This window comes from Podarcis filfolensis (genome assembly GCF_964270895.1).
Source record: "Podarcis filfolensis genome assembly, chromosome: 2".
Taxonomy (NCBI): Eukaryota; Metazoa; Chordata; class Lepidosauria; order Squamata; family Lacertidae; genus Podarcis; species Podarcis filfolensis.
The window spans coordinates 103,733,634-103,759,533 of NC_139605.1; the positions used below are offsets into that span (position 1 = coordinate 103,733,634).

General features: G+C 46.5%; 1 protein-coding gene and 1 long non-coding RNA gene across 2 annotated transcripts in view; one reads left to right on the forward strand and one right to left on the reverse strand.

Annotated features, from left to right (window-relative positions):
• Nucleotides 1-2,793, reverse strand: part of C1QL4 (complement C1q like 4) — a 44,128-nt gene extending 41,335 nt beyond the window's left edge. The window contains exon 1 of the mRNA XM_083598998.1: nt 1,501-2,793. Coding sequence (XP_083455124.1) covers nt 1,501-2,064 — 564 coding nt within the window. The 5' untranslated portion in view covers nt 2,065-2,793. The remainder of the gene's footprint in view (nt 1-1,500) is intronic.
• LOC310755762 overlaps nt 1-25,900 on the forward strand; it is a 1,619,227-nt gene that overhangs the window by 26,488 nt on the left and 1,566,839 nt on the right. The gene's annotated exons all lie outside the window — the stretch shown is intronic.

Here is a 25,900-nt window from a genome sequence, read left to right on the forward strand (position 1 = left end):
TCTATAACATTCCATAAACCGGAAGATTATCTTACATCTATTGACTGTCTTACAGACTAATAAGGTCCATTCACACAATTTTCAAGCATTCAATAGGCTCCAATTTCTCTCTGATCAATGCAAATCCTATTAAACTTCACTAACTAGATGCACCGTATTTAGGAGAATGCATATTTGTCTGTGCACTGGATGTGATGATTGTTGCACAAAGTTTAGATTTCACGATTCTGTGTAAGCTGGCAGGAAATATTTGTTTAGTTATGGCATTTTTAAGTAGTTTCACACTGAATCAATGTAAGCAGCATTTCTAAAAAGAAAGTAGAACCCTGCCCCATATATGTGTATAAAGAAAATGTGGAAATCACGCTTTTCCTTTAAGTTTGCTCCGATCCTTTATGAAATGAGAACATCTTCTCATTTTGGAATAATGAATGAAATTGCTTTCTGCACAGTGTACTGCTTTATATTTTATCATATATTAAACCCTCCCTTCAAAATTTTTTAAAAAGCTAAGCACCCCAAAGCATGGAGAGAGGAGAAAAGAGGAAGCAGGTTTGACCCCAAAACAGCTTCCAGTTTAAGGTGATTTTTAAGGTCAACGGAGAGTTATACTGGATTGCAAATCCGAATATTGTAGCGTTTGTTTGGTGTTGTTAGTGGGAAAAGGAACATCAAGGAAAGCTCAGTGGGATTATGTGCTGGATATTCATTTGTTAAGCTCCCCGCCCCCCTAATATAAATTGCCTATTTATAAAGACAGGGTTATTTCCAGTACTCTGTAGCTCCTCTGATTAATAAAACGTGTAGAGCTTTGTAAGACCGATATACTTGTCTTGTTTAATTAATAGAAAGCCTTTCTGGGAAGAAGTATACACACATCATTTGCAGGAAAGTAATTTCTTACTAAAAAGTACTCTGGAGTTAAGAAGAATTATCACACCCCGCCCCTTGCTAACTTTGGGGTCAGGCCGGGTGGGATGTTCTCCTGATCTTTGTGACAAATCCCTTATCCGATCCCCATAACCGAAACGCGCTGTGTTTGGAGTCTACGGCGAGGTTTCCGCGCATAAAGTAAATGCAGGCTTTGACTACATAGCAGATGGTACCTGATCAAGGAGCAGAAGCCACAGGGCAAAAGAACTTTTAAAAGGTGAGTGGGTGGAGTCGGTGTGAAAGATTGGGAGGAACTAATGAGAGTGGGCGTGGTTAACACTTGGCCTGGGAGGGGCCAGGTGTGGGAGCAGGTAGCATTGGGAGTGGGCAAGTAGGTGTATTTGGCATGAGGAGGAGGTTGCACAAATCAGAGGGGCTACAGGTGAAGTGGAACTGGGATGCTGAGGCTGTTGATGGAGTGGTCATGGGAGGATGCAATAGGCTTTGTTTGTAGGCACAGCAGGGAGAGTCAGAGAGCATGGCACACAGAGAGTGGTAAGCGAGACAGAGGGGGCACAGCGGATGACCCAGGAAGGAAAAGTTCATAGGGTTAGAGCGTCACCTTACCTGCCCGTTCTTCATCAGGTCTGCCCACATGCTGGTGCCGTCCCCGCCCCGCATCAGGACATGGTAGGTGAAGAAATAGATGCCGGGCAGAGGGCAGGTGAACTTGCCACTTGACGGCTCGTAGTAGTTCCCCACATTGGTCACCACGTCATCGAAGCGCAAGATCTCGTACCCTTCGTGCGGCTTCCGCAGTCCTGCATAAAAGGCAATCTTAGGGCTGTAGAAAGATGGGATATATCCCCCAGGCCCTGGGCCGGGTGGGCCTGGAGGGCCAGGCCTCCCTGGCTCCCCGGCTGGACCTCTGGGCCCAGGTGGCCCCGGAGGGCCTGGCGGCCCACGAATCCCCGACTTGCCCTTCCTCCCCTGGTCTCCTTTCCCTCCGGCCACGTGTGGAGGCGGCGAGATGACGGCCAACTCCTGGCTTGCCTCTGCCGAAGCCGCCCCATGGGTTTGGGGCGTGTAGGGGTCGCAGACCATGCGGCAGCTGCCCAGCATCTCGTAGTGCGAGGTGGTCTTGGAGCTGTGGACCAGCAAAGGGATGGCCACCAGGAGGACCAACACCATGGCCACCCCGATAGCGGCCCCGATGACCCTTTTCTTGCGGCTCAGCCTGGAGGCGGCCAGGGTTAAGAAGTCGTCTTCGCTTTTGGAGGTAATGGTGGAAGTTTCTCTGGAGTCGAGAACCACCCGGACAGAAGTCCCCACCTTAGCGTCCTTAGAGTGAGGAAGGGGAAGAGGATGGCGGTGCTCCACTTCGACGGCCTCCCTTTCCAAAAGGGGCACTTGTTGACTGGCAAGGCAAACCCACGTTGCTCGGCTGCGCTGCTTTCCTTCTTGTCTCTTCCCTCCACGAGAGACTTGCTTCCGTTTACAGTAGACTCTTTGGCTCAATCACACTTCATTGGGAACGGCGGCGGCGGCAGCAGCAGGAGATGCTTTAGGGATGGAGATGGCTAGGGTAAAACAAGTGTGTTTGTGAGTGTGTGTGAGTGTGTGCATGCATGAATATGTATGTATATATATTTGCCTTCCTTTTTCTTCTCCACTTGAGAACTCAGCTGGTGACCGGGTAGCAGCTCCAGGCTCCTGGTGCCAGATCATATGGCCATCAACGGGAACACCAGAGGGAGAGAGAGAAAGAGAGGGAGAGAGAGAGAGAGAGAGAGAAGGAGGGAGGTTTCTCAACCACCAGTTCACCCAGCACCCCTCCCTACCACATGCAAAGCCTTTTCCACAAACTCAAGAAGAGATCAGACTGAGCTGCCCAAGATGCAAAAAGTAGCTTTAAGCCAACCAGAGCGACCTCTGCTGCTTCACAGAGGAGGCGAGGCTCAGCCACTGAGCGAGATCTGCCTGGAGCCTGGAAGTGTCTCATCCCATCCATAGCAGCCTGGGCTTCTGCTCGCATTTGCATGAGCCAGGGGCGGATTGTCAGGAACGTGGGGGGCCGGAGGCCTCCATCCTCAGGTGCTGCTGGTGGGGATCCATGTGGACAAACATCACTGTCATCTCCCTGTAAGGAACAAAAGGAGCTCTCAGAGAGGTGCACACACCATCATTTGCCTTCTTTTGGGGGGCACTTGCATCGGCGTGGAATGACTGATGCTGTGTTCCTCCTTCTCCTCCTCCTCCTCCTCCTCCTCACACCCATTCCATCTCCTGGACCGGGCTCACTGCCTGCATCCCGCAGCCCCGCTGGCATCTAGAGTCATGTTTAAGGATGTGTTTTATATGCCGGGGTTGTATCATTTCCCCCATGCAATTAAGTGCTTTACCTTTGTGCCTTCTTTTGCCTCTCTCGGCGGAGATTGATTAACAGCTGACAGATCCAGCAGGAATCTCCTAGAGGGGCTGCAAGCCATCACATTCATTAATTAATCAATTATTCCCCCCCTCTCCCCAAACACCCATCACACACACTAGAGAGAGAGAGAGAGAGAGAGAGAGAGAGAGAGAGAGAGATGCCGTTTTAAATAATGGTTCATTTTTTTGAGACGGCACAGAGAGCAGAGTTGGGGGGGAGAGAAAGAGGCATATTAGGAACTTATAGGTATATATTGATGGAAACAATATAGACAGGTGTGGAAGGGAGAGAGAGAGAGAGTGTGCGTCTCTGTTTGTGCGACATTGCTGGTACATGTTTGTGTAAGGTAAAATAGTGCACATTAAGATGTGCACAGAAGAAAGATGTGTGAGTAATTTAGGAGTGCACATATGAAAAAGAAGATAGCATTTGTCATGTACATGTGTAAATATATAATGATACATTTTAAAAAAAATTATTTATGCTTTTCAGGTTTATACATTTCACTATTTGCAATCATCTTAAAATTTCAAAACTTGACTTCCTTACCCCTCTTTCTGCAGTTCCTCAAATTTATTTTCTTTAATATCTTCTGCATATCCAAATTAACTTACTTTACTCATTTATTCATCTACTTTAAATATATACTCTTATGAAACTGCAGGTTATTACAATAATCCTGCTAATGTTTTTATCTGTTTGCAATTTATCTGTAAATATTCAATAAACCATTTTCATTCTTTTATAGAAAGTTTGTTATCTTGATTTCTTATTCTTCTGGTAAGTTTTGCCATTTCTGCATATTCCATAAGTTTTTGTATCTGTTCTTCCTTTGCTGGGACTTCTGCTTCTTTCCACGCATATAGTTGAGAGATACATGCACGCTTTAAGCATGTGAGTTCTGCCTGTATCACGTATGGGTGATGTAGGAAAGGTGGAGTTTTATACTTGAACAGAAAAAACAGATTTGAACGAGAGAGGAGGATGTAAGTACAATGCACACACACCCACACCCACACCCACACATACACCCCGATTGCAAGAGATTTTGGATCAGGCTTCCATGGCAGGAAAATGATTGATTGAAGACATATCTTGCGAAAAGGGCCAAATTCATTTCACCTTTCACCAAGAAGCTGTACTATGATTATAATTATGCTGTTATGGATATATGATGCATCCCTTTTTCTCCTCGAAGGTGCTTGTCTGTAAGACAGGATCATGAAAGTTTCTCAGTGCTGATGTGGCCAGTTCCTTAGCTTCCATGGATGAGCAAAAAAATAAAAAAAGAAAAAAACCGTAAAGGACCCCTGGACGGTTAAGTCCCGTCCAAGGCGACTATGGGCTTTCTGGGTTATGTGGCCAGCATGACTAAACCACTTCTGGCACAACAGGACACCGTGAAGAGTGCCAGAGCACATGGAAATGCCATTTACCTTCCCGCCACAGCGGTACCTATTTATCTACTTGCACTGGTGTGCTTTCGAACTGCTAGGTTGGCAGGAGCTGGGACAGAGCAACGGGAGCTCACCCCGTCGTGGGGATTCGAACCGCCAACCTTCTGATCGGCAAGCCCAAGACGTTAAATGCTTTAGACCACAGCGCCACCCGCGTCCCTCTATCGGTGAGCACCTGCATGCGGGTCTGCAAACCCATTTCTTTTGTGTGAAACATGGGTATCAGTGTTTGAATCAGTGCTTGGCTTATATTCTCTTTGGTATCAGCCTTTATGTTAGTGTTATGTTAGAGGAAGACCAGTGGCTCAGTGTTTTAGAGCACCAGTGTTCCATATGGAAAGTCCCAGTTTCAATTTCGGGCATCTCCAGGTACGGGTGGGAGAGACTTTCTGCCTGAAACCCTGGACAGGGGCTGCTGGTCAGTGGGGACAATTCTGAGCTAGATGGACCAGTGATCTTGACTCAGTATAAACAGCTCATTTTGTTTAACTACTGTGGTGTAGTGGTTACAGTGTTGGCCTAGGAGCTGTAACACAAAGGTTCGATTCCCCACTCAGCCATGAAGCTCTCTGGGTGATCTCGGGCCAGCTACTGCCTCTCGGCCTCTCGGGTGTGGTGGTCTTGTAGTACAGTTAAAGCTTAAAGTGAGCCGGTGTGATGTAGTGGTTAAGAGCAGTGGACTCATAATCTGGTGAACCGGGTTCGATTCCTCGCTCCTCCACATGCAGCTGCTGGGTGACCTTGGGCTAGTCACACTTCTCTGAAGTCTCTCAGCCCCACTCACTTCACAGAGTGTTTGTTGTGGGGGAGGAAGGGAAAGGAGAATGTTAGCCGCTTTGAGACTCCTTCGGGTAGTGATAAAGCGGGATATCAAATCCAAACTCTTCTTCTTCTTCTTACTGGGGAATGATATACAATGAATTGAAAAGGATGTTCAAAATAACTTTTGTAAAAAAAAAACCCCAGAAGCTTTTCTTTTGGGAATTATAGGGACAGAACTACCCAAATTGTATAGAAATTTATTCATGTATGCTACTACAGCCCAAGAATGCTACTTGCTGCAAAGTGGAAAGAAGCAGAAGTCCCAGCAAAGGAAGAATGGTTACACAAACTTATGGAATATCGCAGAAATGGCGAAACTTGCTGGAATAATAAGAAATCAAGGTAACAAACTTTTTATCAAAGAATGGAAATGGTTTATTGAATATTTACAGATAAAATGCAACCAGATAAAAACATTGGCAGGATCGTTGTAATAACCTGCAGTTTCATAAGAGTATATATTTAAGGTAGATAGTTAAAGGAGCAAATTAAATGAATTTGGATCTGCAGAAGATATTAAAGAAAATAAATTTAAGGAACTGCAGAAAGAGGGGGAAGTCAAACTTTGAAATGTCAAATTGATCGTAGAACTATTGAAATGTATAAACTTGAAAAGTATAAAGAAAAACTAAAATAATAATAAAAATAACCTACTTTGCAGGGTTGTTGTGGGGATTCAGTGAAGAGGGGGAGAACCATGTATGTCGTGTGGAGCTCCTTGGAGACAAAGTAAATGCAATAACTTTTTTTGGGGGGGGAACCACTGATCATTTCTTTGTTCCATTTGCATCCCATTGTTCCTCATGAAAGTGCTCAAGATAGAAATGTTATTTTCAGGAACCGTTGTGCTCATGTGTTTTCATTCTTACACACACGTTGTATCTGCCTATATATTGGGGTCCACGTATGTCTCTGTGCACAACTTTATTAAACACCGATTTGTTCCTGCTTTGTGACAAAACGGAGCCGTCTTAGAAGTCCCCTTTGCTGCCGTTATGCCCAGAAGCTAACAACCCAAAGAGTCCAATATATCTCAGTAGCAACACATCTCAGCGCCCCCAGCCCCTGTCATTTACTTTTGCACTTTCTTCTGTGCTGAAGAGCAAGGAGAGCCATTTGATTTATGGGCTGTTATTTTGCAATCTTTACTGGGAGGGGTGGTTTTTTTTTTTTTTTAGTGTGTTTGTGTGTTTTTAAAAAAGAATCTTTACAGAATAATGCTCCTTTATGCAAAATTTAACTTTTGCCCCCAGAGTTCACAGGAGTCTGAATTTCCTTCAGAAGGGATTAAAATCTGCATTTTCTGAGCAATTAAAAAAGAGAACAAGCAGGGAAATGCAAGTCTGTGTTCTGCCTCACCAATCTTCCCCTCAAAATTGTTGTTCGGATGAGTCATTCAGGCTGGTTTTGGGTTGGGAAAAGGGATAGTTTCCTCTCTCTCTCTCTCGTTTGCCATAAATTCCGTCGCTCTGAATGTTTACTGAAATGAAAGATGTACCTGCATCTCACACTAAACTCCTTGTAAGTGTGCTTTGTACGTATGCTCACGTGCCATTTCTGCCTGTGTGGGAAAACAGCTGTGCAACTTTTCCCTGCCTGAACCTTTTGCATGTGAGGTCAGTGTGCGTATGAATTGTGCCTTTTAGCCCATGTCCGTTATTTGTGTGCATGTGTTAACTTATGTACGCTGCTCATTGTCCATCAAACTGTGTGTTACCTTTTAGTACATAAGATCCATTTTTGCATGCATTAACCTCTTGCAAATTACGTATTTTCTATCTGCATTCATCACTTTCCCTTCTATTTCTCATGTTTCTTGCCCAGCATACTTTTCTGTGCCTGCCCTTTCTAATGTCTCTGTGATGACTTTTTGGGGGGGAAATGTAAGGGAAAATTAACTTGTATGGTAACTCTATTTGGGGAGATGCAAATCTGTTTGTAAGGCCATTATGCCTTCCCTCCGCCTGCCCTTTTTCCTAGATGTGCGCATATTACCTCTCCTGTTTGCACCTGTTTGCAATAACGTTATATTACATATCTTCTTTTGCATGCTGTACTAGGGGCGCAATATTCTGCTGGGCTGCAACGGCGCTGCCTTTTTCCGGAGGCGCTCTGGTTGCATCCATGCACGCACATCAAATTGATCCCCGGTTTTGGGGAATGCTGCATGCGCTCGAGTTCCCCTGCTCCTGTTTGCATGCTGTCTCCCCCCCCCCACACTTTTGCGGCGCTATGTGTAATTTACCAATATCATTTTCGAAATTTGCAGTCCTGGACCAGAGTCCTTTCAAAGGGCAATAATCAATCAAGCCGGGATATTAGATGGATTTATGGGCACTTTATGCACTGGGATCAATGCAATTCTTAAAAGAGGCGGTGGGAGGGGAGGGGGAACACAGCCCGACAATGTTTGTGCAGCAAATTACACTTGCCCCCCTCCCTTTCCTCCACACAACAACTGAGCAGAATATATTCTGGGGGATTGTCACAGGATCGATTCCCTGATCTTCAGCTCCACCTTGGCTAAAGACGATTGCTATTCCCCACTCCTCCTCTCCCCTTTAGGTCAGATGCTTCGCTTGGGGGTGGCAGAGGGGGGTTTAGTAGGCCTGTTTGACCAGCCGCTTCAGTCCTTGCCTTCTTAGCCCAGGGGCCACTGGAAGAAGCTGCATCCCAAGCAACCTCTGCAGGCTGATCCTAATGAGCAGCAACAGCAAATTAATTAGAGGGAAAGAAACAAAGGCGGCGGCAGGGGAGGGTTGAGGCCTCCATGTTAATTAGCAGGAAGGGCCTGGGGGTTGTAGGGATATGTGGCAAGCACCCAGAGACCCCCAAAGGGAAGGCCAGAGCCAGTTCAGCCGCCCAGAGGGATCTTTTCCTTTGACCGAAGAGGCAGCGGATGAGGATGGGCTTTTCTGAAGATGTTTTCATTTCCCCACAAAACATGGGGTGCAGTTCTTAGCATCCTCTGCCTGTGTCCAAGGCTCACAGCATGCAGCGTGCACAGTGGATGGTTCGTATAGTCCCATATTGCAGATAGGAGACTGACGCACAACCAGAGCATACGGAGTTAACCACAAATCTGATTGGCTCCCATGCAGAGTTGGGCATGCAGGAAATGTGATAAATGCAAGCCCCAGCCAAACATTCATAGGACCACATTCACTGCCAGATTCTTATCCCACTTTCTTAATGCTCTAATTTAGTTATGTATTTCCTTTTCCCTTTTCCTTTTTTTCATTTTGCAAGCTGCCTTGAGCTTGATTTGAACTGTGGAAAAGCAGCATACAAATAAACGAATGTATGCATGTTCGGTAGGGACGCGGGTGGTGCTGTGGTCCAAACCACTGAGCCCCTTGGGCTTGCCAATCAGACGGTCGATGGTTTGAATCCCCACATTGGAGTGAGCTCCTGTTGCTCTGCCCCAGCTCCTGTCAACCTAGCGGTTCGAAAGCACACCAGCGCAAGTAGATAAATAGGCACTGCTGCGGCGGGAAGGTCAACGGTGTTTCCGTGCGCTCTGGTTGCTGTCACAGTGTTCCGTTGAGCCAGAAGTGGTTTAGTCATGCTGGCCACATGACCCGGAAAGCTGTCTGTGGACAAACACCAGCCCCCTCAGCCTGAAAGCGAGATGAGCGCCGCAACCCCATAGTCACCTTTGACTGGACTGAACCATCCGGGGTCCTTTACCCTTACCTGCATGTTCAGTATGTATGCTATGGAAAGTGGAAATCTGTGCTGGATTTTAATACAATTAATTGGATTGTTTAGTTACTCAGTGGGGAATGACCATAGCTGAGCTCAGTGTTAGGGGTATATGCAGGGCATGTGGAAGAAAGGGGGGCCCAGGTTCATTCCTTGCCCTTTCCAGTTGAAGGGGTCTCAGGTAGGAGGTGATGGGAAAGCCATTGAATGGCCGCGCTTGCTAGTTAGAGCAGAACTACTGGGCTAGCCTGAAATGCAACCTGGCTCTCTCTAAGGCAGCGTCATATGCTCAATAATTTCCACTCCCAACATCCCTCCCCTGTGCCCTCTGGTATCTTCTCTTTGTGCATGTTAATAATAGTTAGCCTCACTGGTATATGTGGATTAAAATACTTCTCCCCGCTGCTGCTGCTGCTGCTGCAGGAGGGGAAACTGCAGAGGGGGAGCTTTAACCTTTATAAAGACACTGGCAAAATGCCCATCATTATGATGGATAGCATGGTTGTCCGTGTTTTGTAGAGAAAGAGCAGGTACATTGCAAGGATCCTGAAGTGTGCAGGGCATCACTCTGAACATGGAGGCATGTTGCTCCCCTCCATGGTGTTCCCTGCACTGAGGGTGGGCAGGTGACCTTACCCCAATACAGTCGTTCACACACAAGCCCCCAAAGTACAATTCTTTATGGGATTGAATGGGACCACAGCATTGCCTTTTGAGTTATGTGGTGAGTAAGGTTGAAATATTTCAAACAGTGGAAATCCGGGCAGAAAAGTTGTTGAGCATTTTTTGGCAAAATTGGCAAAAAAAAAGGGGGGGGACGTTTCCATGTGCTCTGATTTCTGTCGCAGTGCGCCGTTGCGCTAGAAGCAGTTAAGTCATGCTGGCCACATGACCCGGAAAGTTGTCTGCAGATAAACGCTGGCTCCCTCAGCCTGAAAAGCGAGATGAGCGTCACAACCCCACAGTCGCCTTTGACTGGACTTAACTGTCCAGGGGTCTTTTACCTTTTACTTTTTACCTAGCCCATGTGGTCTCCTCCAGAGGTTGTTAGACTACAAGTCCCATGCTCCCTGGTCCATTGACCACGCTGGCTGGGACCGATGGGAGTTGGAGTCCAACAGCTGGAGGAGAGCTGTTATTTACCTCCTATGTTACAGGGGCCCAAATGGCCTCAACTGGTCAGGCATTTGGCATCACTGGTCTCGTGCTGTGGAACATCACTCCAGCCGAGATTTTTCAGGCATCCTCGCTCCTGATTATATAAAGTTATAACAATCCAAATTACATATCCATATTTAGATATTTCTCTGAGTCTCTGAACTTCCCACCTTTCTCTCCAAGGGTCCTATTGTACACCATCTCAACTGCATATTATTCCATAACCCATGTTTTATATGTCTCCATATTGTCCATAATATTTGCTACATTACAAGTGAGATTAAAATCCTACCAATGTTTTCATCTGCTTACAGTGGTCTCCTAGATAAGTTATAAATGTTTCCCATTCTTGGTTGAAGTTTTGAACTTCTTGGTCCCTGAGCTTCGGGAATGGTGTCAGTTTTGCCATTTCGGTGTAGTCCAACAGCGTGGTTTGCCATTCCTCTCTGGTAGGGACTCTTCTTTCCATCTCTGGGCAAGTAGCATCTATGCGGCTGTTGTTGCATACATAAAAAGTATTTTCTGTTCCTTTGGAATATCGGTACCTACAATTCCTAATAAAAAAGCTTCCGGTTATTTTTAAAAAGTTTATTTTAAACACCCCCCCCCCAATTTATTACAATGGTACCTCGGGTTAAGAACTTAATTCGTTCTGGAGGTCTGTTCTTAACCTGAAACTATTCTTAACCTGAGGTACCACTGTAGCTAATGGGGCCACCGCCGCACAATTTCTGTTCTCATCCTGAGGTAAATTTCTTAACCTGAGGTCCACTTTAGCTAATGAGGCCTCCCGCTGCCACCGCGCCACCGCCGCGCAATTTCTGTTCTCATCCTGAGGTAAAGTTCTTAACTTGAGGTACCTCTTTAGCTAATGGGGGCTCCTGCTGCCACCGCCACGCGATTTCTGTTCTCATCCTGAAGCAAAGTTCTTAACCCGAGGTACTATTTCTGGGTTAGTGGAGTCTGTAACCTGAAGCGTCTGTAACCTGAGGTGCCACTGTATATATCATTTCCCACTCTTGACTCTCAAAACTCTTGAAGACACCACAAGACAGTTAGCTCCGGTCTCCTCAACCCAAATCTTCTTGCTACATCCATTTGGTTGCAAGAAGCACCCTTGAGCCACTGCATGGCAGTGAAGTGTCACTCCACCTTATAGAGTCACAGAATCACTTGCAAGGTTTCTAAAATCAAGGGACCTGGATGTGCAGTAGAACAACTTCAGAAGCACAAGTTCAAGTTGGTGTATGCTTTCTAGAGTGTATATTATTCTCAGGGACGTTCTGGGAGGGCTGAAACATATGGGTGAATGAACTCTGAGAGTTTGAAACAGTCTAGCTTGGATTTTTGTCAATGCTGCTTCCAGTTCTGCAACAGCCCCAACTATTAAGCAATGTGTGTTAAAACAAATGGAAATTAAACAACACAAAGGCAAAATGTCTCCACTAGAGAGGTGGTAGCTGCTGCTGTGCATATATTGAGAGTTCATCTTCCTTTCTCTCCTTGACCCACGGTATCCCCTGTTTTGGTCCCCGCTTAAATCTGAATTCTTATCAGCACTACAGAGAACCAGAATCCTAGGTTGTTCTTTAATTCATGACTTTGTGATTTGTAATTCATGACTTCATTATTTTGATATTTAAGCCACTAGGATTTCAGACAAATGGTATATTTTACAGGGCTGCTCATTAAACGCCCAAAATAGCAAACAATAAACGGTCTGCTTGCCAATTACAAGATGACCTACAACTCTGGTCCCACGGAGACACACAGTGGTAATGGTAAACTGTTTGGCTTTGCGCTGACATCACTCTGGCAGGCAGGACACCTGGGTCCACTCCTGCTATGATGCACAGCACTGCAGTCCTCTGGTAGATATTTCTACCCCAAATTTGACCAGTTAGAATTGTGGCCAATGTGGCTAGCTCATGGGGGTTGAGATGAGCCAAACCTTAATGAGCCAAATCCTGGAACCAGGAAAATGATGTATTGGTGGTATTTGACTCTGAGTAAACTAGCAGGTGGTGCTGTGGGTTAAACCACAGAGCCTGGGACTTGCCAATCAGAAGGTCGGCAGTTCGAATCCCCGCAACGGGGTGAGCTCCCGCTGCTCAGTCCCTGCTCCTGCCAACCTAGCAGTTCGAAAGCACGTCAAAGTGCAAGTAGATAAATAGGTACCGCTCTGGCGGGAAGGTAAACGGCGTTTCCGTGCACTGCTCTGGTTCTCCAGAAGCGGCTTAGTCATGCTGGCCACATGACCTGGAAGCTGTATGCCGGCTCCCTTGGCCAGTAAAGCGAGATGAGTGCCGCAACCCCAGAGTCGGTCACGACTGGACCTAATGGTCAGGGGTCCCTTTACCTTTACCTTTAAACTAGCAAAAATGTATAGAACAAGTACAAATAGCTGCTGGAAATGTAAAGATAAAGAAGGTACCTTATAGCATATGTGGTGGTTGTGTAAGGTAATAAAGGCTTTCTGGGAAATGATATACAATGAACTGAAAAAAATGTTTAAGATAACTTTTGTAAAAAAACAACAACCCAGAAGCCTTCTTATTAGGAATTGTAGGTATCAACATCCCAAAGGAGCAGAAAAGACTTTTTATGTATGTGACAACAGCAACACGATGCTATTAGCTCCTCCAGGGGGAGGGTATTCGTGGGAGACTGTGGTGTGGCCTCACCCACTTTTGCCCACATCCACAGCTGGCATGCAGCCCCACCTCCTCCCCCAGGCTGGCCATAGGCGAATGTGGACTTTCGGCCACCCTTGATGTAGGGGCCGAAGAGCAGGGTTCTAACCATATCAAAACAAGCCTGGCACTTTCTGCAGGTGCTTGTGTGCTATATAAAAGCATTGCTCCGTACATACAAAAGATGAACAGGTTAAATCTGTACTACTACTCTGGGCAAGGGATTTGGGGCATAATGGAAAACAGATTTGAAATTCATGGCTTGTTGTACGCTGAAAGACAATTATATGAAAATGATGTACCCGTGGTATTTGACTCCTAGTAAACTAGCAAAAATGTCTAGAACAAGTACAAATACCTGCTGGAAATGTAAGGAAGAAGAAGATACCTTTTATCATATGTGGTGGTCATGAAAGGTAATAAAGGCTTTCTGGGAAATTATATACGGTATACTGTAATGAACTGAAAAAAATGTTTAAAATAATTTTTGTAAAACAAACAAACCAGAAGCCTTTCTATTAGGAATTATAGGTACCAACATTCCAAAGGAGCATAAAAGACTTTTTATGTATGTAACAGCAGCACGGATGCTACCAGCCCAGAGATGGAAAGAAGAAAGAGTCCCTACCAGAGAGGAATGGCAAACTAAGCTTGGTGGACTACACCGAAATGGCAAAACTGACGGAAAAGCTCAGGGACCAAAAAGACAAAAACTTCAAGAAAGAATGGGAAATAATTATAATTTACTTAGGAGATCATTGTAAGCAGGCGAAAACATTAGCAGGATTTCAATCTCACTTGTAATGTAGCAAATACTACGGACAATATGGATAGATACAAAATACAAACTATCAAATAATATGCAGTTGGCAAAATGTTGGCAATAGGACCCATGGAGGGGATGGGGGGAAGTCTTGAGATTCAGAGAAATCTCTCTATATGGATATGGATATGTATTTGGTTTTCTTATAAATTTATATTTGTAAAATCGAATAAAAACGATTAACACACACATACATACACCCCCCCACCCCCACCTGGAAGTGGTGGTGGTGGCCAGCTTTCTCCAACAGTACAGCATTCTGTGCCAGCTTCTGGCACTGCATTAGGTTAAAAAATAAAGGTAAAGGACCCCTGGATGGTTAGGTCCAGTCAAAGGCGACTATGGGGTTGCGGCGCTCATCTCGCTTTCAGGCCGAGGGAGCCGGCGTTTGTCCGCAGACAGCTTTCCAGGTCATGTGGCCAGCATGACTAAACCACTTCTGGTGCAACAAGACAGTGGCAAGTGCCAGGGTGCACAGAAACACCGTATACCTTCCCTCCACAGCAGTACCTATTTATCTACTTGCACTGGTGTGCTTTTGAATTGCTAGGTTGACAGGAGCTGGGACAGAGCAACGGGAGCATACCCCATCACACTAATTTGAACCGATGACCTTTCTATTGGCAAGCCCAAGAGGCTCAGTGGTTTAGACAACAACACCTGTGTCCCTGCTTCTTTGTGTCTGTGGGAGAGAAGCATCCCAGTAAGGAGGTGGTAGTGAGGTTGTTGCTGTGTTTGTCTAGATTCATAGACAACAAATGCCTTTATTTTCTCTGTCTTTCAGTGCACTGAATTCCCTATAAGCACACTTAAAAAAACAAAAATTCTGCCACACTTCAGGAGCCAGATTCATCCCCTGGGTCCTGGTGCAGGCTAAAAGCACTGTGCATGTTTCTACAAGAGTCAGTTTGGGATGGGGAGTAGAGTGGGAAATGCCTCTCCCGGCTACCCCCTCCTCCTCCTTCCTTCCCTACCTCGCAGACTGTGCTAAAATCCATTTCTCAGCCATGACAAGAAAAGACAGCAAAACCCAGCTGGGGTCATTGTAAGCCCAATGCACGAGCAAAAATGAACACATCTTGAAAGAGCTCGCCAAGAAGAGGAAAGAACTCTGAAGGTTCAGGAAAGGAGTTTTCTCTGTTCCAGCCTCCTTGGATTTTGTTTGCTGGGCAACAAGACCCTGCGCACAGAGCAAACACCTTTTAACCCATTATAGTCAAGGACATGATTTAAGACATCCGTTCTGTGTGTCAGAGAATGGCTGGACACTGGAGAGTTGTGGCTCAATACTGATGTGTGGGCACTCGGAGCAGGAGGGGGGGTTAGAGATTGACTTGGAATAAGAGATCAGTGATTGGGGGGGGGGGGGCTGTATCAGCCAGGAAGTGAGAGGCTTCTTCTTCTTTGGCGATCACTTGTAGCTGAATAAGATTGTCTTCCATAAACATGGTTTTAACAGTGAGTGACTGTGGAGGCCAATTCCAGATCCACAATCCTTCCACAGTGGGGACATAGGTTTCCGGGTGGGAGTTGATAACGGTGAGAGTTTGTCAAGTGTGCCTTCCTCTTAGCACGTTTCTCCCTTTCGTCCTGAGTTTGAGCATCTTCAAAGTCCATGATTCCTTTGGTAAAGGCTGTTCTCCAACTGGAGCTCTCACTGGCCAGTGTTTCCCAGTTGTCAGTGTTTATACTACATTTTTAAAGATTTGCCTTGAGACTGTCTTTAAACCTCTTTCATTGACCACCAGCATTATGCTTTCCATTTTAAGTTCGGAGTAGAGTAGTTGCTTTGGAAGACGATCATCAGGCATCTGCACAACATGATCAGTCCAACAAAGTTGATGTTGGAGAATCGTTGCTTCAACACTGGCATTAGTTTGCCTGTCTTCCCAGGTGATGTGCAAAATTTTTTGGAGACACTGTTGATGGAATCTTTCGAGGAGTTGGAGATGGCGTTTATAAGTGGTCCATGTTTCAGAAGCATACAATAGCTTCTGGTTTCCCTTTGAATCCCTTTGAGTCCTCAAACACTAGGCAGGAGCCAGCAGGATTGGAGGGTGAAGGATTGGAGAATCAAGGATAGGTGCAGGAGGAGGAAGAGATTGTTCCAAGTGGTGGAGAGTCAAAGGCTTCCAATCCTCCTCCATTTGCCCCCATCTCTCCTGCTGCACTGTCTCCCAGGACCAGAAGAGGACTGCAGTGAGAGGAGCAGAAGCACACAGGCGTAGTCTCTGCCTGCTTGCACACAGCTCAGGTGAGGAAGATACATAAGCTGAAGTCCGGAGTGGGGCCTCTCTTGCTGCAACTACCTCACTGGGCACACACCTAGGAGGAGCTGAGAGATGTGGGACTGATGGACATGCCTTTTTCTAACTCGTAAGTGTACAGTGGTACCTCAGGTTACATATGCTTCAGGTTACATACGCTTCAGGTTGCAGACCCCGCTAACCCAGAAATAGTGCTTCAGGTTAAGAACTTTGCTTCAGGATGAGAACAGAAATCATGCTCCAGCTGTGCGGTGGCAGCAGGAGGCCCCATTAGCTAAAGTGGTGCTTCAGGTTAAGAACAGTTTCACATTAAGTATGGACCTCCGGAACGAATTAAGTACTTAACCCGAGGTACCACTGTATTTTGGACAGTAAAGAGTCAATTCCTTTCTCTGGACATTTCTGTCGGAACTCCATTCGACCGAGCTACTCCTCTGGTCGAGTCTTCGGAATCTCCTCCGACGGTGATTAACAACCTAAGCCTTTGATGAGGCTTCAGGCATGTTCCCATTCCGCAGAGTATACAAACAGCAGCAGGAGGACAAGAAATATGAGCTACATCGCTGCATTTTATTTCTAACTACGTAGGACAGAAAAGAAATGCATCTGTTCTCTGTGAGAGTCAGTGAACAACTGGAACAAAGAAACAGGAAGCCAGTAACATCAACATCCGTCTCCCGTCTCCCGTGAGACTTCCAACAGTCTGGAATGTAAACAGAGTCTTGTGACTCCAAAAATTGCACAGTGGCATAAACAGAAACCTAACAATTTCTAGTCTGACAGCACCATGGCACATTCCCAGAACAACCTCATAGGGTCAATTCATTGGTCCATCTTAGTTGTCATGGTAGGGACAACGTTCCTAGCTGCCATCAGTGAGCCAGGGATCAAAGATCAAGTGTGGAACTGATTTTAATCTCACTTGTAGTGTAACAAATACTATGGACAATATGGATAGGTACAAAATATAGACTGTGAAATAATATGCAGTTGAAAATGTTGACAATAAGACCCATGGAACTGAACTTGCCATCAGTAGGGATGGGGGAGAATTGTGATTCAGTTCACATTTAAAAGTGAACTTACCTAATTCACACTTTCTGATGCAATATTTGAACCGAAACCCAACCCCAACCAGAGATTCACACTTCTCTGAATTTTGCAAGGGAGTTCTCCAGCCAAGCAATGTGCATATGTTAGGATTAAATAGGCTCATAAGTGCCTAAATTAGTGAAAATAACATACAAAAACTCATTGAATTATGAAAACTGCTTTGCAAAAATGTGTAAATTAGAAGAGATTCACACTAAGATACTGATTAATTTTCACCAGGACTCATAAACTAATAATCCACAAACTGGTGTGGAGATATGGATTGGAAAAATGAGAAACCAAAATGAATCCTGTTAGGCTGCCACGAATAAGGCTGAGCCTCCTGACAAAACCTCTAGGCTGGTCTGACTATTTGGGGAATTTCCTTCTGATAAGGACCCTTCCTCTTTAACCCAGCCTTAGAAATATTAGTAAGGGGCTTTGGATTTTCTTGGTCAGAGCCCATAAGGCACAGAACTATTTAAAAAAACCCTTACAGTATAAGTGGGCAGCTTCACAAGTGTGCAGTCTAAAACGTAGGGAAAAAATTGGTGAGAAATTCTTTTCAACCCATGAAGCCAAGTATCCATGTATTTAAAGGAAGAATCTTGGGTTTCAGAGCATGTTAAGAGTTCCTTGCAGGAGTTTTTGAAAGAGTGTATTTTTCGACTCCCGATTTAGATGCTTCAAAGAAGCACAGAACGATTCACATTTTTATGGTGAATCTTGAGACCAGTAAAAGCTGCCATCTTAATTGAGGTGGATTGAGACCAATGGCAGGGGGGACGCTCTCTCTCTGTTTTAAGTGGCCTCGATATCCAGTTAGAAATTTATTTAGAAGTTAACTCCACCTCCTTAACAGTTGTGGATTTGCATTACAAAAGAACTAGTTCAGGCCAGTTGGCTCTTGTGAAAACAGGATTACACTGAGATGTATATTCAGGAATCAAATCTAACATACCTGTCTAACAGGGCTCATTGCAGGGGTTTTCAAATCCAAAGCACTTTAGGGGGAGCTGTTGGGTTACATTGGAAACAGCAGTAGGTCTACGCAGGCTTATGCGCTGGGGCAGTGTCTTTGCACCTGGAGCACATGAATCGGCCTCACTTGGTGGTAGCAACTGTAATTGCACAAGCTCTTTCCTGCTTCCTAGGTTGTTTGCAAAGGTGGCAACTGGGGGAGCTGCCGTGTGTCCTGCTGAAAAGCTTGCCACTGCTTGATTCCGTCCACGCTCTGTTCATCATCTGTGGTTACGGAGGAATTGTTCAACATGCAGTGCTGGGAAACAAGACCTTCACTTCTGGAGCTCAATTTTGAGAGTTCCATTTCCGCAAGCACACTGAAACACGATAGGAAAATTCCATCCAGAAGGAGCTCAAGCAAATGATAGAAGAACAGAGACAACGACTGAGAGTTGTTGAAAAATAGTGTTCACAAGGCTTCTATTCTGTGTCCAGGGCAGCTGTCTACCAGCTCCATCTGGTACGCAGGCTGAGACCCTACCTGCCCGCAGACTGTCTAGCCAGAGTGGTGCATGCTCTGGTTATCTCTCGCTTGGACTACTGCAATGCGCTCTATGTGGGGCTATCTTTGAAGGTGACCTGGAAACTGCAAATAATCCAGAATGCGGCAGCTAGACTGGTGACTGGGAGTGGCTGCTGAGACCACATAACACCAGTCCTGAAAGACCTACACTGGCTCCCAGTACATTTCTGAGCACAAGTCAAAGTGTTGGTGCTTTATTGTGTTTTTAATGTTCTGTTGGGAGCCGCCCAGAGTGGCTGGGGAAACCCAGCCAGATGGGCGGGGTATAAATAAGTTGTTGTTGTTGATGATGATGATGCTGTTGCTATTGTTGTTACTATTAAGGACCGCCATGCCAAAGCCCTAACTGGCCTGCATCCATCCCTGCACACCTGATAGTCTCCGTCTCATCACAAGCACCAAGATCAACTTGGAATCTCCTTAGGCAGGATCTTATGACGGCACCAAGAGTGCACCAAAAGGTGTTATCTAATGCTGTACAAAGCCTTCCCTCTGGAGACCCAACTTCAGTGCAGATCACCTGTTATGCTGGCTGCAATCCCATTGAAAACACATGCATGGAAAAGACACCCACATGGTTCAGGCCAGTTGCAACTAAGGCTTGAGGAGGAAACAGTGGATGAAGTAGAGGGATCCCCAAATGCAATTCTGTTTGGGATAGAACCTTCACATGTGCCTGCTCATACAAGTGGACCACCAACCTGGCAATAATAATAATAATAATAATAATAATAATAATAATATTTATACACCGTCCATCTGGCTGGGTTTCCATCTGGCAAGCACTCACAGCAGGAGATCTCAATGACAGCCAATCCACCTGCCTCAAGTTGTAAATGGAGCCTCAGCATCTTGCAGACGAGACGTATAATTTCAAAACTGTTGTTAGCTGTTAGTGACCGAGGGCAGATGGAGAGCAGAGGCTTATTCGACAAGCCAAGCCACAGGCAAACAACAGGCAAAGACAGGGCCAGTCCAATTGTCAGGGACTGGACAGAGGAGGAATGGTGGAGACCATCTCCCCAGCCTGTCCCTTCCAGAGAAGAGGAAGACAATATAGATTTACAACAGTGGTTTGCAGGAGGTCACAGGTCAGAGGCAGATGAGGGGGAAAGCTGAGAAATACCGTATTTTCCGCCCTATAGGACGCACTTTTCCCCCTCCAAAAATGAAGGGGAAGTCTGTGTGCGTCCTATGGGGCGAATGCAGGCTTTCGCTGAAGCTTGGAAGGGAGAGGGGTCGGTGCGCACCGACCCCTCTCTCTCTCCAGGCTTCAGGAAGCTATCAGCAAGCCTGGCGAGCCCGCGGGAGTTCCCGCAGGGCTCCCTAGGCTGCGGATAGCAGCCTGCTGCCTGGAGCGCGGGGCGCGCTGAAGCAGAGTGCCCTGCACTTCGGGAAGATATCCTTTTTTCTCTAAAAACTATGGTAGGTGCGTTTTTAAAAGCTCGGGCTTCCCCCGCGGCTGGGGGGGGGAATAAATTTTTTTTTCTTTATTTCCCCCCCAAAAAACTAGGTGTGTCCTATGGGCCGGTGCGTCCTATAGGGCGAAAAATACGGTAATGGGGGAGAGGGAGGCAGAGCTGGGGCAGCTGGCTAACATGTTATCACTAGAAAGCATTCCAGACCCACCATCTCCCAGAACCCAGCGAGCATTGAAAGTAGGAGAGCAAAGGGCTCGGAGACAGATGGCCCTAAGCGGCAACCGTAAGGTGGGTGGTGCTGTTGACGAATGAGGAAGGAGGAGAGAAGGGGGGGTGGAGATTTACTCGGAGCAACATCATTACTCCAAAAGGCTGCATTATATATATAATACAGTGGTACCTCGGGTTAAGAACTTAATTCGTTCTGGAGGTCCGTTCTTAACCTGAAACTGTTCTTAACCTGAAGCACCACTTTAGCTAATGCGGCCTCCTGCTGCTGCTGCGCCACCGGAGCACAATTTCTGTTCTCATCCTGAAGCAAAGTTCTTAACCTGAGGTGCTATTTCTGGGTTAGCAGAGTCTGTAACCTGAAGCGTCTGTAACCTGAAGCGTCTGTAACCCAAGGTACCACTGTAATTTTTATTACAAGAAGCTGCATTTTTAAGCCATTCTCTGTGAATATTGAATAAACAATATTGGTAAGAACTTTCCTTGTCTTAGCCATTCCTGGCAACCTACCGTGGGGGGTTGGATCCTCTGACGCCTGACACCAATACCTTTTGCTGCCCAAGGCAAAGGACAAGATGGTGCCCACTTTCGTTTCAAGTACAGAAGTCGTCTAGACTGGCAGTGTAATTTTACTTCAGCATCCTCCACTGCAGCTGCGGGCAACAGCTGGCTAGTTTAGGGCTGCACGGCACACACAACTCCAGTACCTCCCTTGCCGTGGACTCGCCGAATGCCAAAGAGCGGTGGGAGGGACCAGCTGAGGAACCGCCAGGGGAAGAAGGCTCAGAGCCAGGGGATTGGTGGTAGGATGACAAAGCGTGGTCAGAGGGAGAAGACTGGGAGGAGGAGGTGTCGGAAGCTGAAGAGGTTACAGGGTTTAGTGAGCAGGAAGAGGCTGTGGCAGAGAGCAGTCCAGAATCAAAGGCAGAAGCAGAGGCTGGAGAAGAGAGGGGCCAGTGTGGAGGCAGGTTGCTGAAGAAGACAGGGAGTCTCCATCTCGTCATGTGACCTGTTTCCCTCTCCCCTGATCTCCCAGAACACAGAGAGAACTGACGATGGTGGAGCAAAGAGAGACAAGACAAGGCAGCCTCAGGTTGCTGGGGAGGAGTCTTAGAGAGCGCTGGGAAGTCCTCAAAACTGCTTCATTGAGGCAAGACCTACTGGGAAGTGTTGCTGTGATCACTCAGCTGTTTTAGGTTTCTTTGAATACAGAGTTAACTTCACTGACACACTGCTGAGCTGCTCCTGATTCCAGCTCCTGACATTACTCCTGCTTCGCCTCTCAACCTGACAGCATCTGCTGTCTGAACTGCCTGCCTCAACATGCCTAATGGTAGAGCTGTTCCTTTGTGAAAGAAATGAAAACAAATGGGAATGCCGGAGGCTCCTTACGTCTCTTAAGCAGAACGGAAAATAAGACGGGAGTCCAGCATGAATCGTTTGTCATCACCATCCTCTGGGATTTCCCTGCCAGAACTCAGCAAGGCCACCCATAAACACACACTTGGCCTTGCAGTTATAATGCCAACACCGTATGGCCAACAGTATCAAAGGCCACAGCGAGATCTAATAGGATCAATAAGGTACAATTTCCTCTATTGATCTCTGTGCAGGGGCGGGGGGGGGGAACATCAGTCATGGCCACTTGCACTGTCTCTGTGCCATATTTTGGGTTACAAGCCAAGATGGAATGAGTTCAAGAAACTGACAACATGCAGGTGTGCTTGAAGCTTTCTAGTTGCCGCCCAATCAACACTATTCTCCCCAAAATGGAAGGCAGAAAATGGGGGTCCAGAAAAAGGTGTTTTGGAGAGGGAATATTCATCTGTAAGCAGGGGCAGAACAGGCACCAATTCAAGTCTGTCTGACAATTTGCTCTCCTCTGGGAAGGCCAGCAGGCAGAGGAACCAGGTATTGCAGTGCAACTGATGGAGCCCAGTGCTTCAATAGATGATGATGATAATAAATTTAAAACTCTGCCCATCTGACTGGATTTACCCAGCCACTCTGGGCGGCTCCGAACACAATATTAAAAACACGAGAAAACATCAGACATTAAAAACTTCCCTAAACAGGGCTGCCTTCAGATGTCTTCTAAAAGTCAGTTAGTTGTTTATTTCCTTGACATCTGATGGGAGGGTATTCCACAGGGCAGGTGCCACTACCGAGAAGGCCCTCTGCCTGGTTCCCTGCAACCTCACTTCTCACAGTGAGGGAACCGCCAGAAGGCCATCAGAGCTGGACCTCAGTGTCCGGGCTGAACAATGGGGGACGCTCAGGTATACTGGACCGAGGCTGTTTAGGGCTTTAAAGGTCAGCATCAACACTTTGAATTGTGCTTGGAAACATATTGGGAGCCAATGTAGGTCTTTCAGGACCGATGTTATGTGGTCTCAACGGCCACTCCCAGCCACCAGTCTGGCTGCCGCATTCTGGATTAGTTGCAGTTTCCGGGTCACCTTCAAAGGTAGCCCCACATAAAGTGCATTGCAGTAGTCCAAGCAGGAGATAACCAGAGCATGCACCACTCTGGCGAGACAGTCCGCAGACAGGTAGGGTCTCAGCCTGTGTACCAGATGGAGCTGGTAGACAGCTGCCCTGGACACAGAATTGACCTGCACCTCCATGGACAGCTGTGAGTCTAAAATGACTCCCAGGCTGCTCACCTGTCCTTCAGGGACACAGTTACCCTGTTCAGGACCTGGGAGTCCTCCACACCTGCCTGCCCCCTGTCCCTTTGATCCATCTAACTCAGCATCATCCACACAGACTGGCAGCAGCTCTCCAAGGTTTGAGATGGGGGTATGTGTTTCTCTTTCTCCCAAATCTACCTGAAGATGAACCTCAGACCTTCTGCATACAAGGCCACTGAGCTACGGCCTTTCCCCAAATGGATGCAAAGTGCTCCAACCTCCCCATCTTAAGAGGGCAAAGCACACCATTTTGCCCAGACTTAAGCCTTCCAAGCAGCCCCACGCAGTGCATGTTGACATTTTCCAGCCTCAAAGGTATAAAGGTGTAAATTACAGTTGGGCTGGGAGAAACAGCCATAAGAGACTTGCCTGGGGAGTCGTGTTTCTTCGTGTTTCTTACATTCTTGCCTTCTGTCTTTGGAATGGCACAGCGAAATCCGTGTTTACTATGAGTACTAGATCAATAAATTATTCTCTGATTTCCACCTCTTCTGTCTGAATGAGATCGCGGCTTGCAAAATTAAAAGGACGTGTTATTGCTGCTTTCCTCTAATTGCAGGGCATTTAGTAGTACCTTGCAATAAATCACTTTTCATCTAAGACATATTCTCCTCTATCCAGTAACAAATATAAATAAAAGTTGGTTCAATTAATCAAGCCACCTAGAGTGGTTGGGGGCAACCCAGTCAGATGGGCAGCATATAAATAATAAAATTATTATTATTATTATTATTATTATTATTATTATTATTATTATTATTATTATAGCTAAGAAGTTGGTTGCTTAAAAGAGGTACAATTTCATACATTTATATTTTTTTTGCTGAACTAGAAATTGATTAATGAAATATTCTGTATGTTAGCAGTTTATCTCAATTTCTCATTTGTGCTTTTGCCCTTCTGGAGTTGGGGGTCTCATATACCAACAGTAGCTGTACACACACATACACTGTGTGTGTGTGTGTGTGTGTGTGTGTGTGTGTGTGTGTGCATGAGCATATATACACACACGCACAAAATAAGACCCTTGCGTTCCTTCCATGATGCGGGGGGGGGGGGGAGGAAGCAGTAATATGTGAGTTTGGTGAATTCTTATTCCACAGAGCTGAGTTTGGGCAGGCAGCAGGCCATGAATAAATTCATAGACTTTCCCCTCTGCCGCACCAGCCCTCCCCTTCCCAGACGTGGACCTTACTGTCACAAGCCCATCTTACGACTGGCAATTCCCACATCTCTGGACGGGGGCGAAGAGGGGGGAGGGCTCTTCTTTTCAGAAGCCGAGACGGGAAGGCCCAGTGGGCTTGGGAATTTAGATGAGCCGGGCATGCAGAAAAGGGAATGGCTTAGTGACGCCACCTTTTGCACCTGTGCTTCTGATCCATCCATCATGGGCACCCCAGAGGCAGCTGGCCGGCAATTAGGCATTCGCCGCCAAGCCTCACCCTGCCCTAAGAAAGACTGGTGGTGGCAAAGACCTTGAATTAAAATTGTATTTACGGTGTGAGCCCCCCCCCATGCTACCGGCCAAGTGCCGTTGTCACTCTTCCTTTGCCAGTGTCCTTGTATGGATTGTGGCTGCCTGCCCCTGACACACACACACACACACACATTTTGGGTTTATTATTTGAAATCATTTGCTCGCAGTGGTATAAGAGGTCCATCTGTCTTTCTGAGGTTAGGATGAGGTTTGTGATTAAAGAGGGATGCTGTTGGTTTTGAACGGAGAATGAATGAGTGCTTTGCAGCAGCCTGTTCGTCAGCTTGCTTTAAGGACCTACCGTTGGCCCCAAACAACTGCTGGAAAATGAATCCAAACACTGGTCACATTGCACCTGATTGAATAGTCATGGGGAAACGACCAATGGGGGCGAGGACAGGATAATATGAAAGCAGTTTCCCCCTTCCTGTCTGAGATTTGCAGACTTGGAAAATGGAAGTTGCAAAGAATTTGAGGAATAAGGTAAAGGTAAAGGACCCCCAGACGGTTAAGTCCAGCCAAAGGCGACTATGGGGTTGTGGCACTCATCTGGCTTTCAGGCCGAGGGAGCTGGCGTTTGCCCACAGGCAGCTTTTGGGTCATGTGGCCAGCATGACTAAACCGCTTCTGACACAACGAAACACCATGACGGAAACCAGAGCGCACAGAAACACCGTTTACCTTCCCTCTGCAGCAGTACCTATTTATCTACTTGTGCTGGTGTGCTTTTGAACTGCTAGGTTGGCAGGAGCTGGGAGCTCACCCCATCACAGGGATTCAAACCGCCAACCTTCTGATTGGCAAGCCCAAGAGGCTTAGTGGTTTAGACCGCAGCGCCACCCACATCCTCATTTGAGGAATAAAGAGCCTCACATCCCATCTAGAGGTGCAAACAAAGACCAAGGGTTATGATTTCCCATTCTGCACAGCCAGTGCAGCAGTGAATTCCAGGGTCAGATAATTTAGAAAACTCTCTGGAGCAATGTTCATAACATGGCATGCTGACAATGACTTCTAATGCCAAATTGGAATTCGGAGCCTCTGAGTTTTTAATAGGAGCTTGTGTCTAGCCTTCAGCCATGATTGCAGAGGGGTATAAGTGGCTTCTGCCTGATCCTTCCAGGAGTTGCCAACATTGAGCCCCCCTGATGCTGCTGTGCTCCAAAATCCCACCATTCCCAGCTGGCATGCCCAATGGTTGAGAATGATGGGAG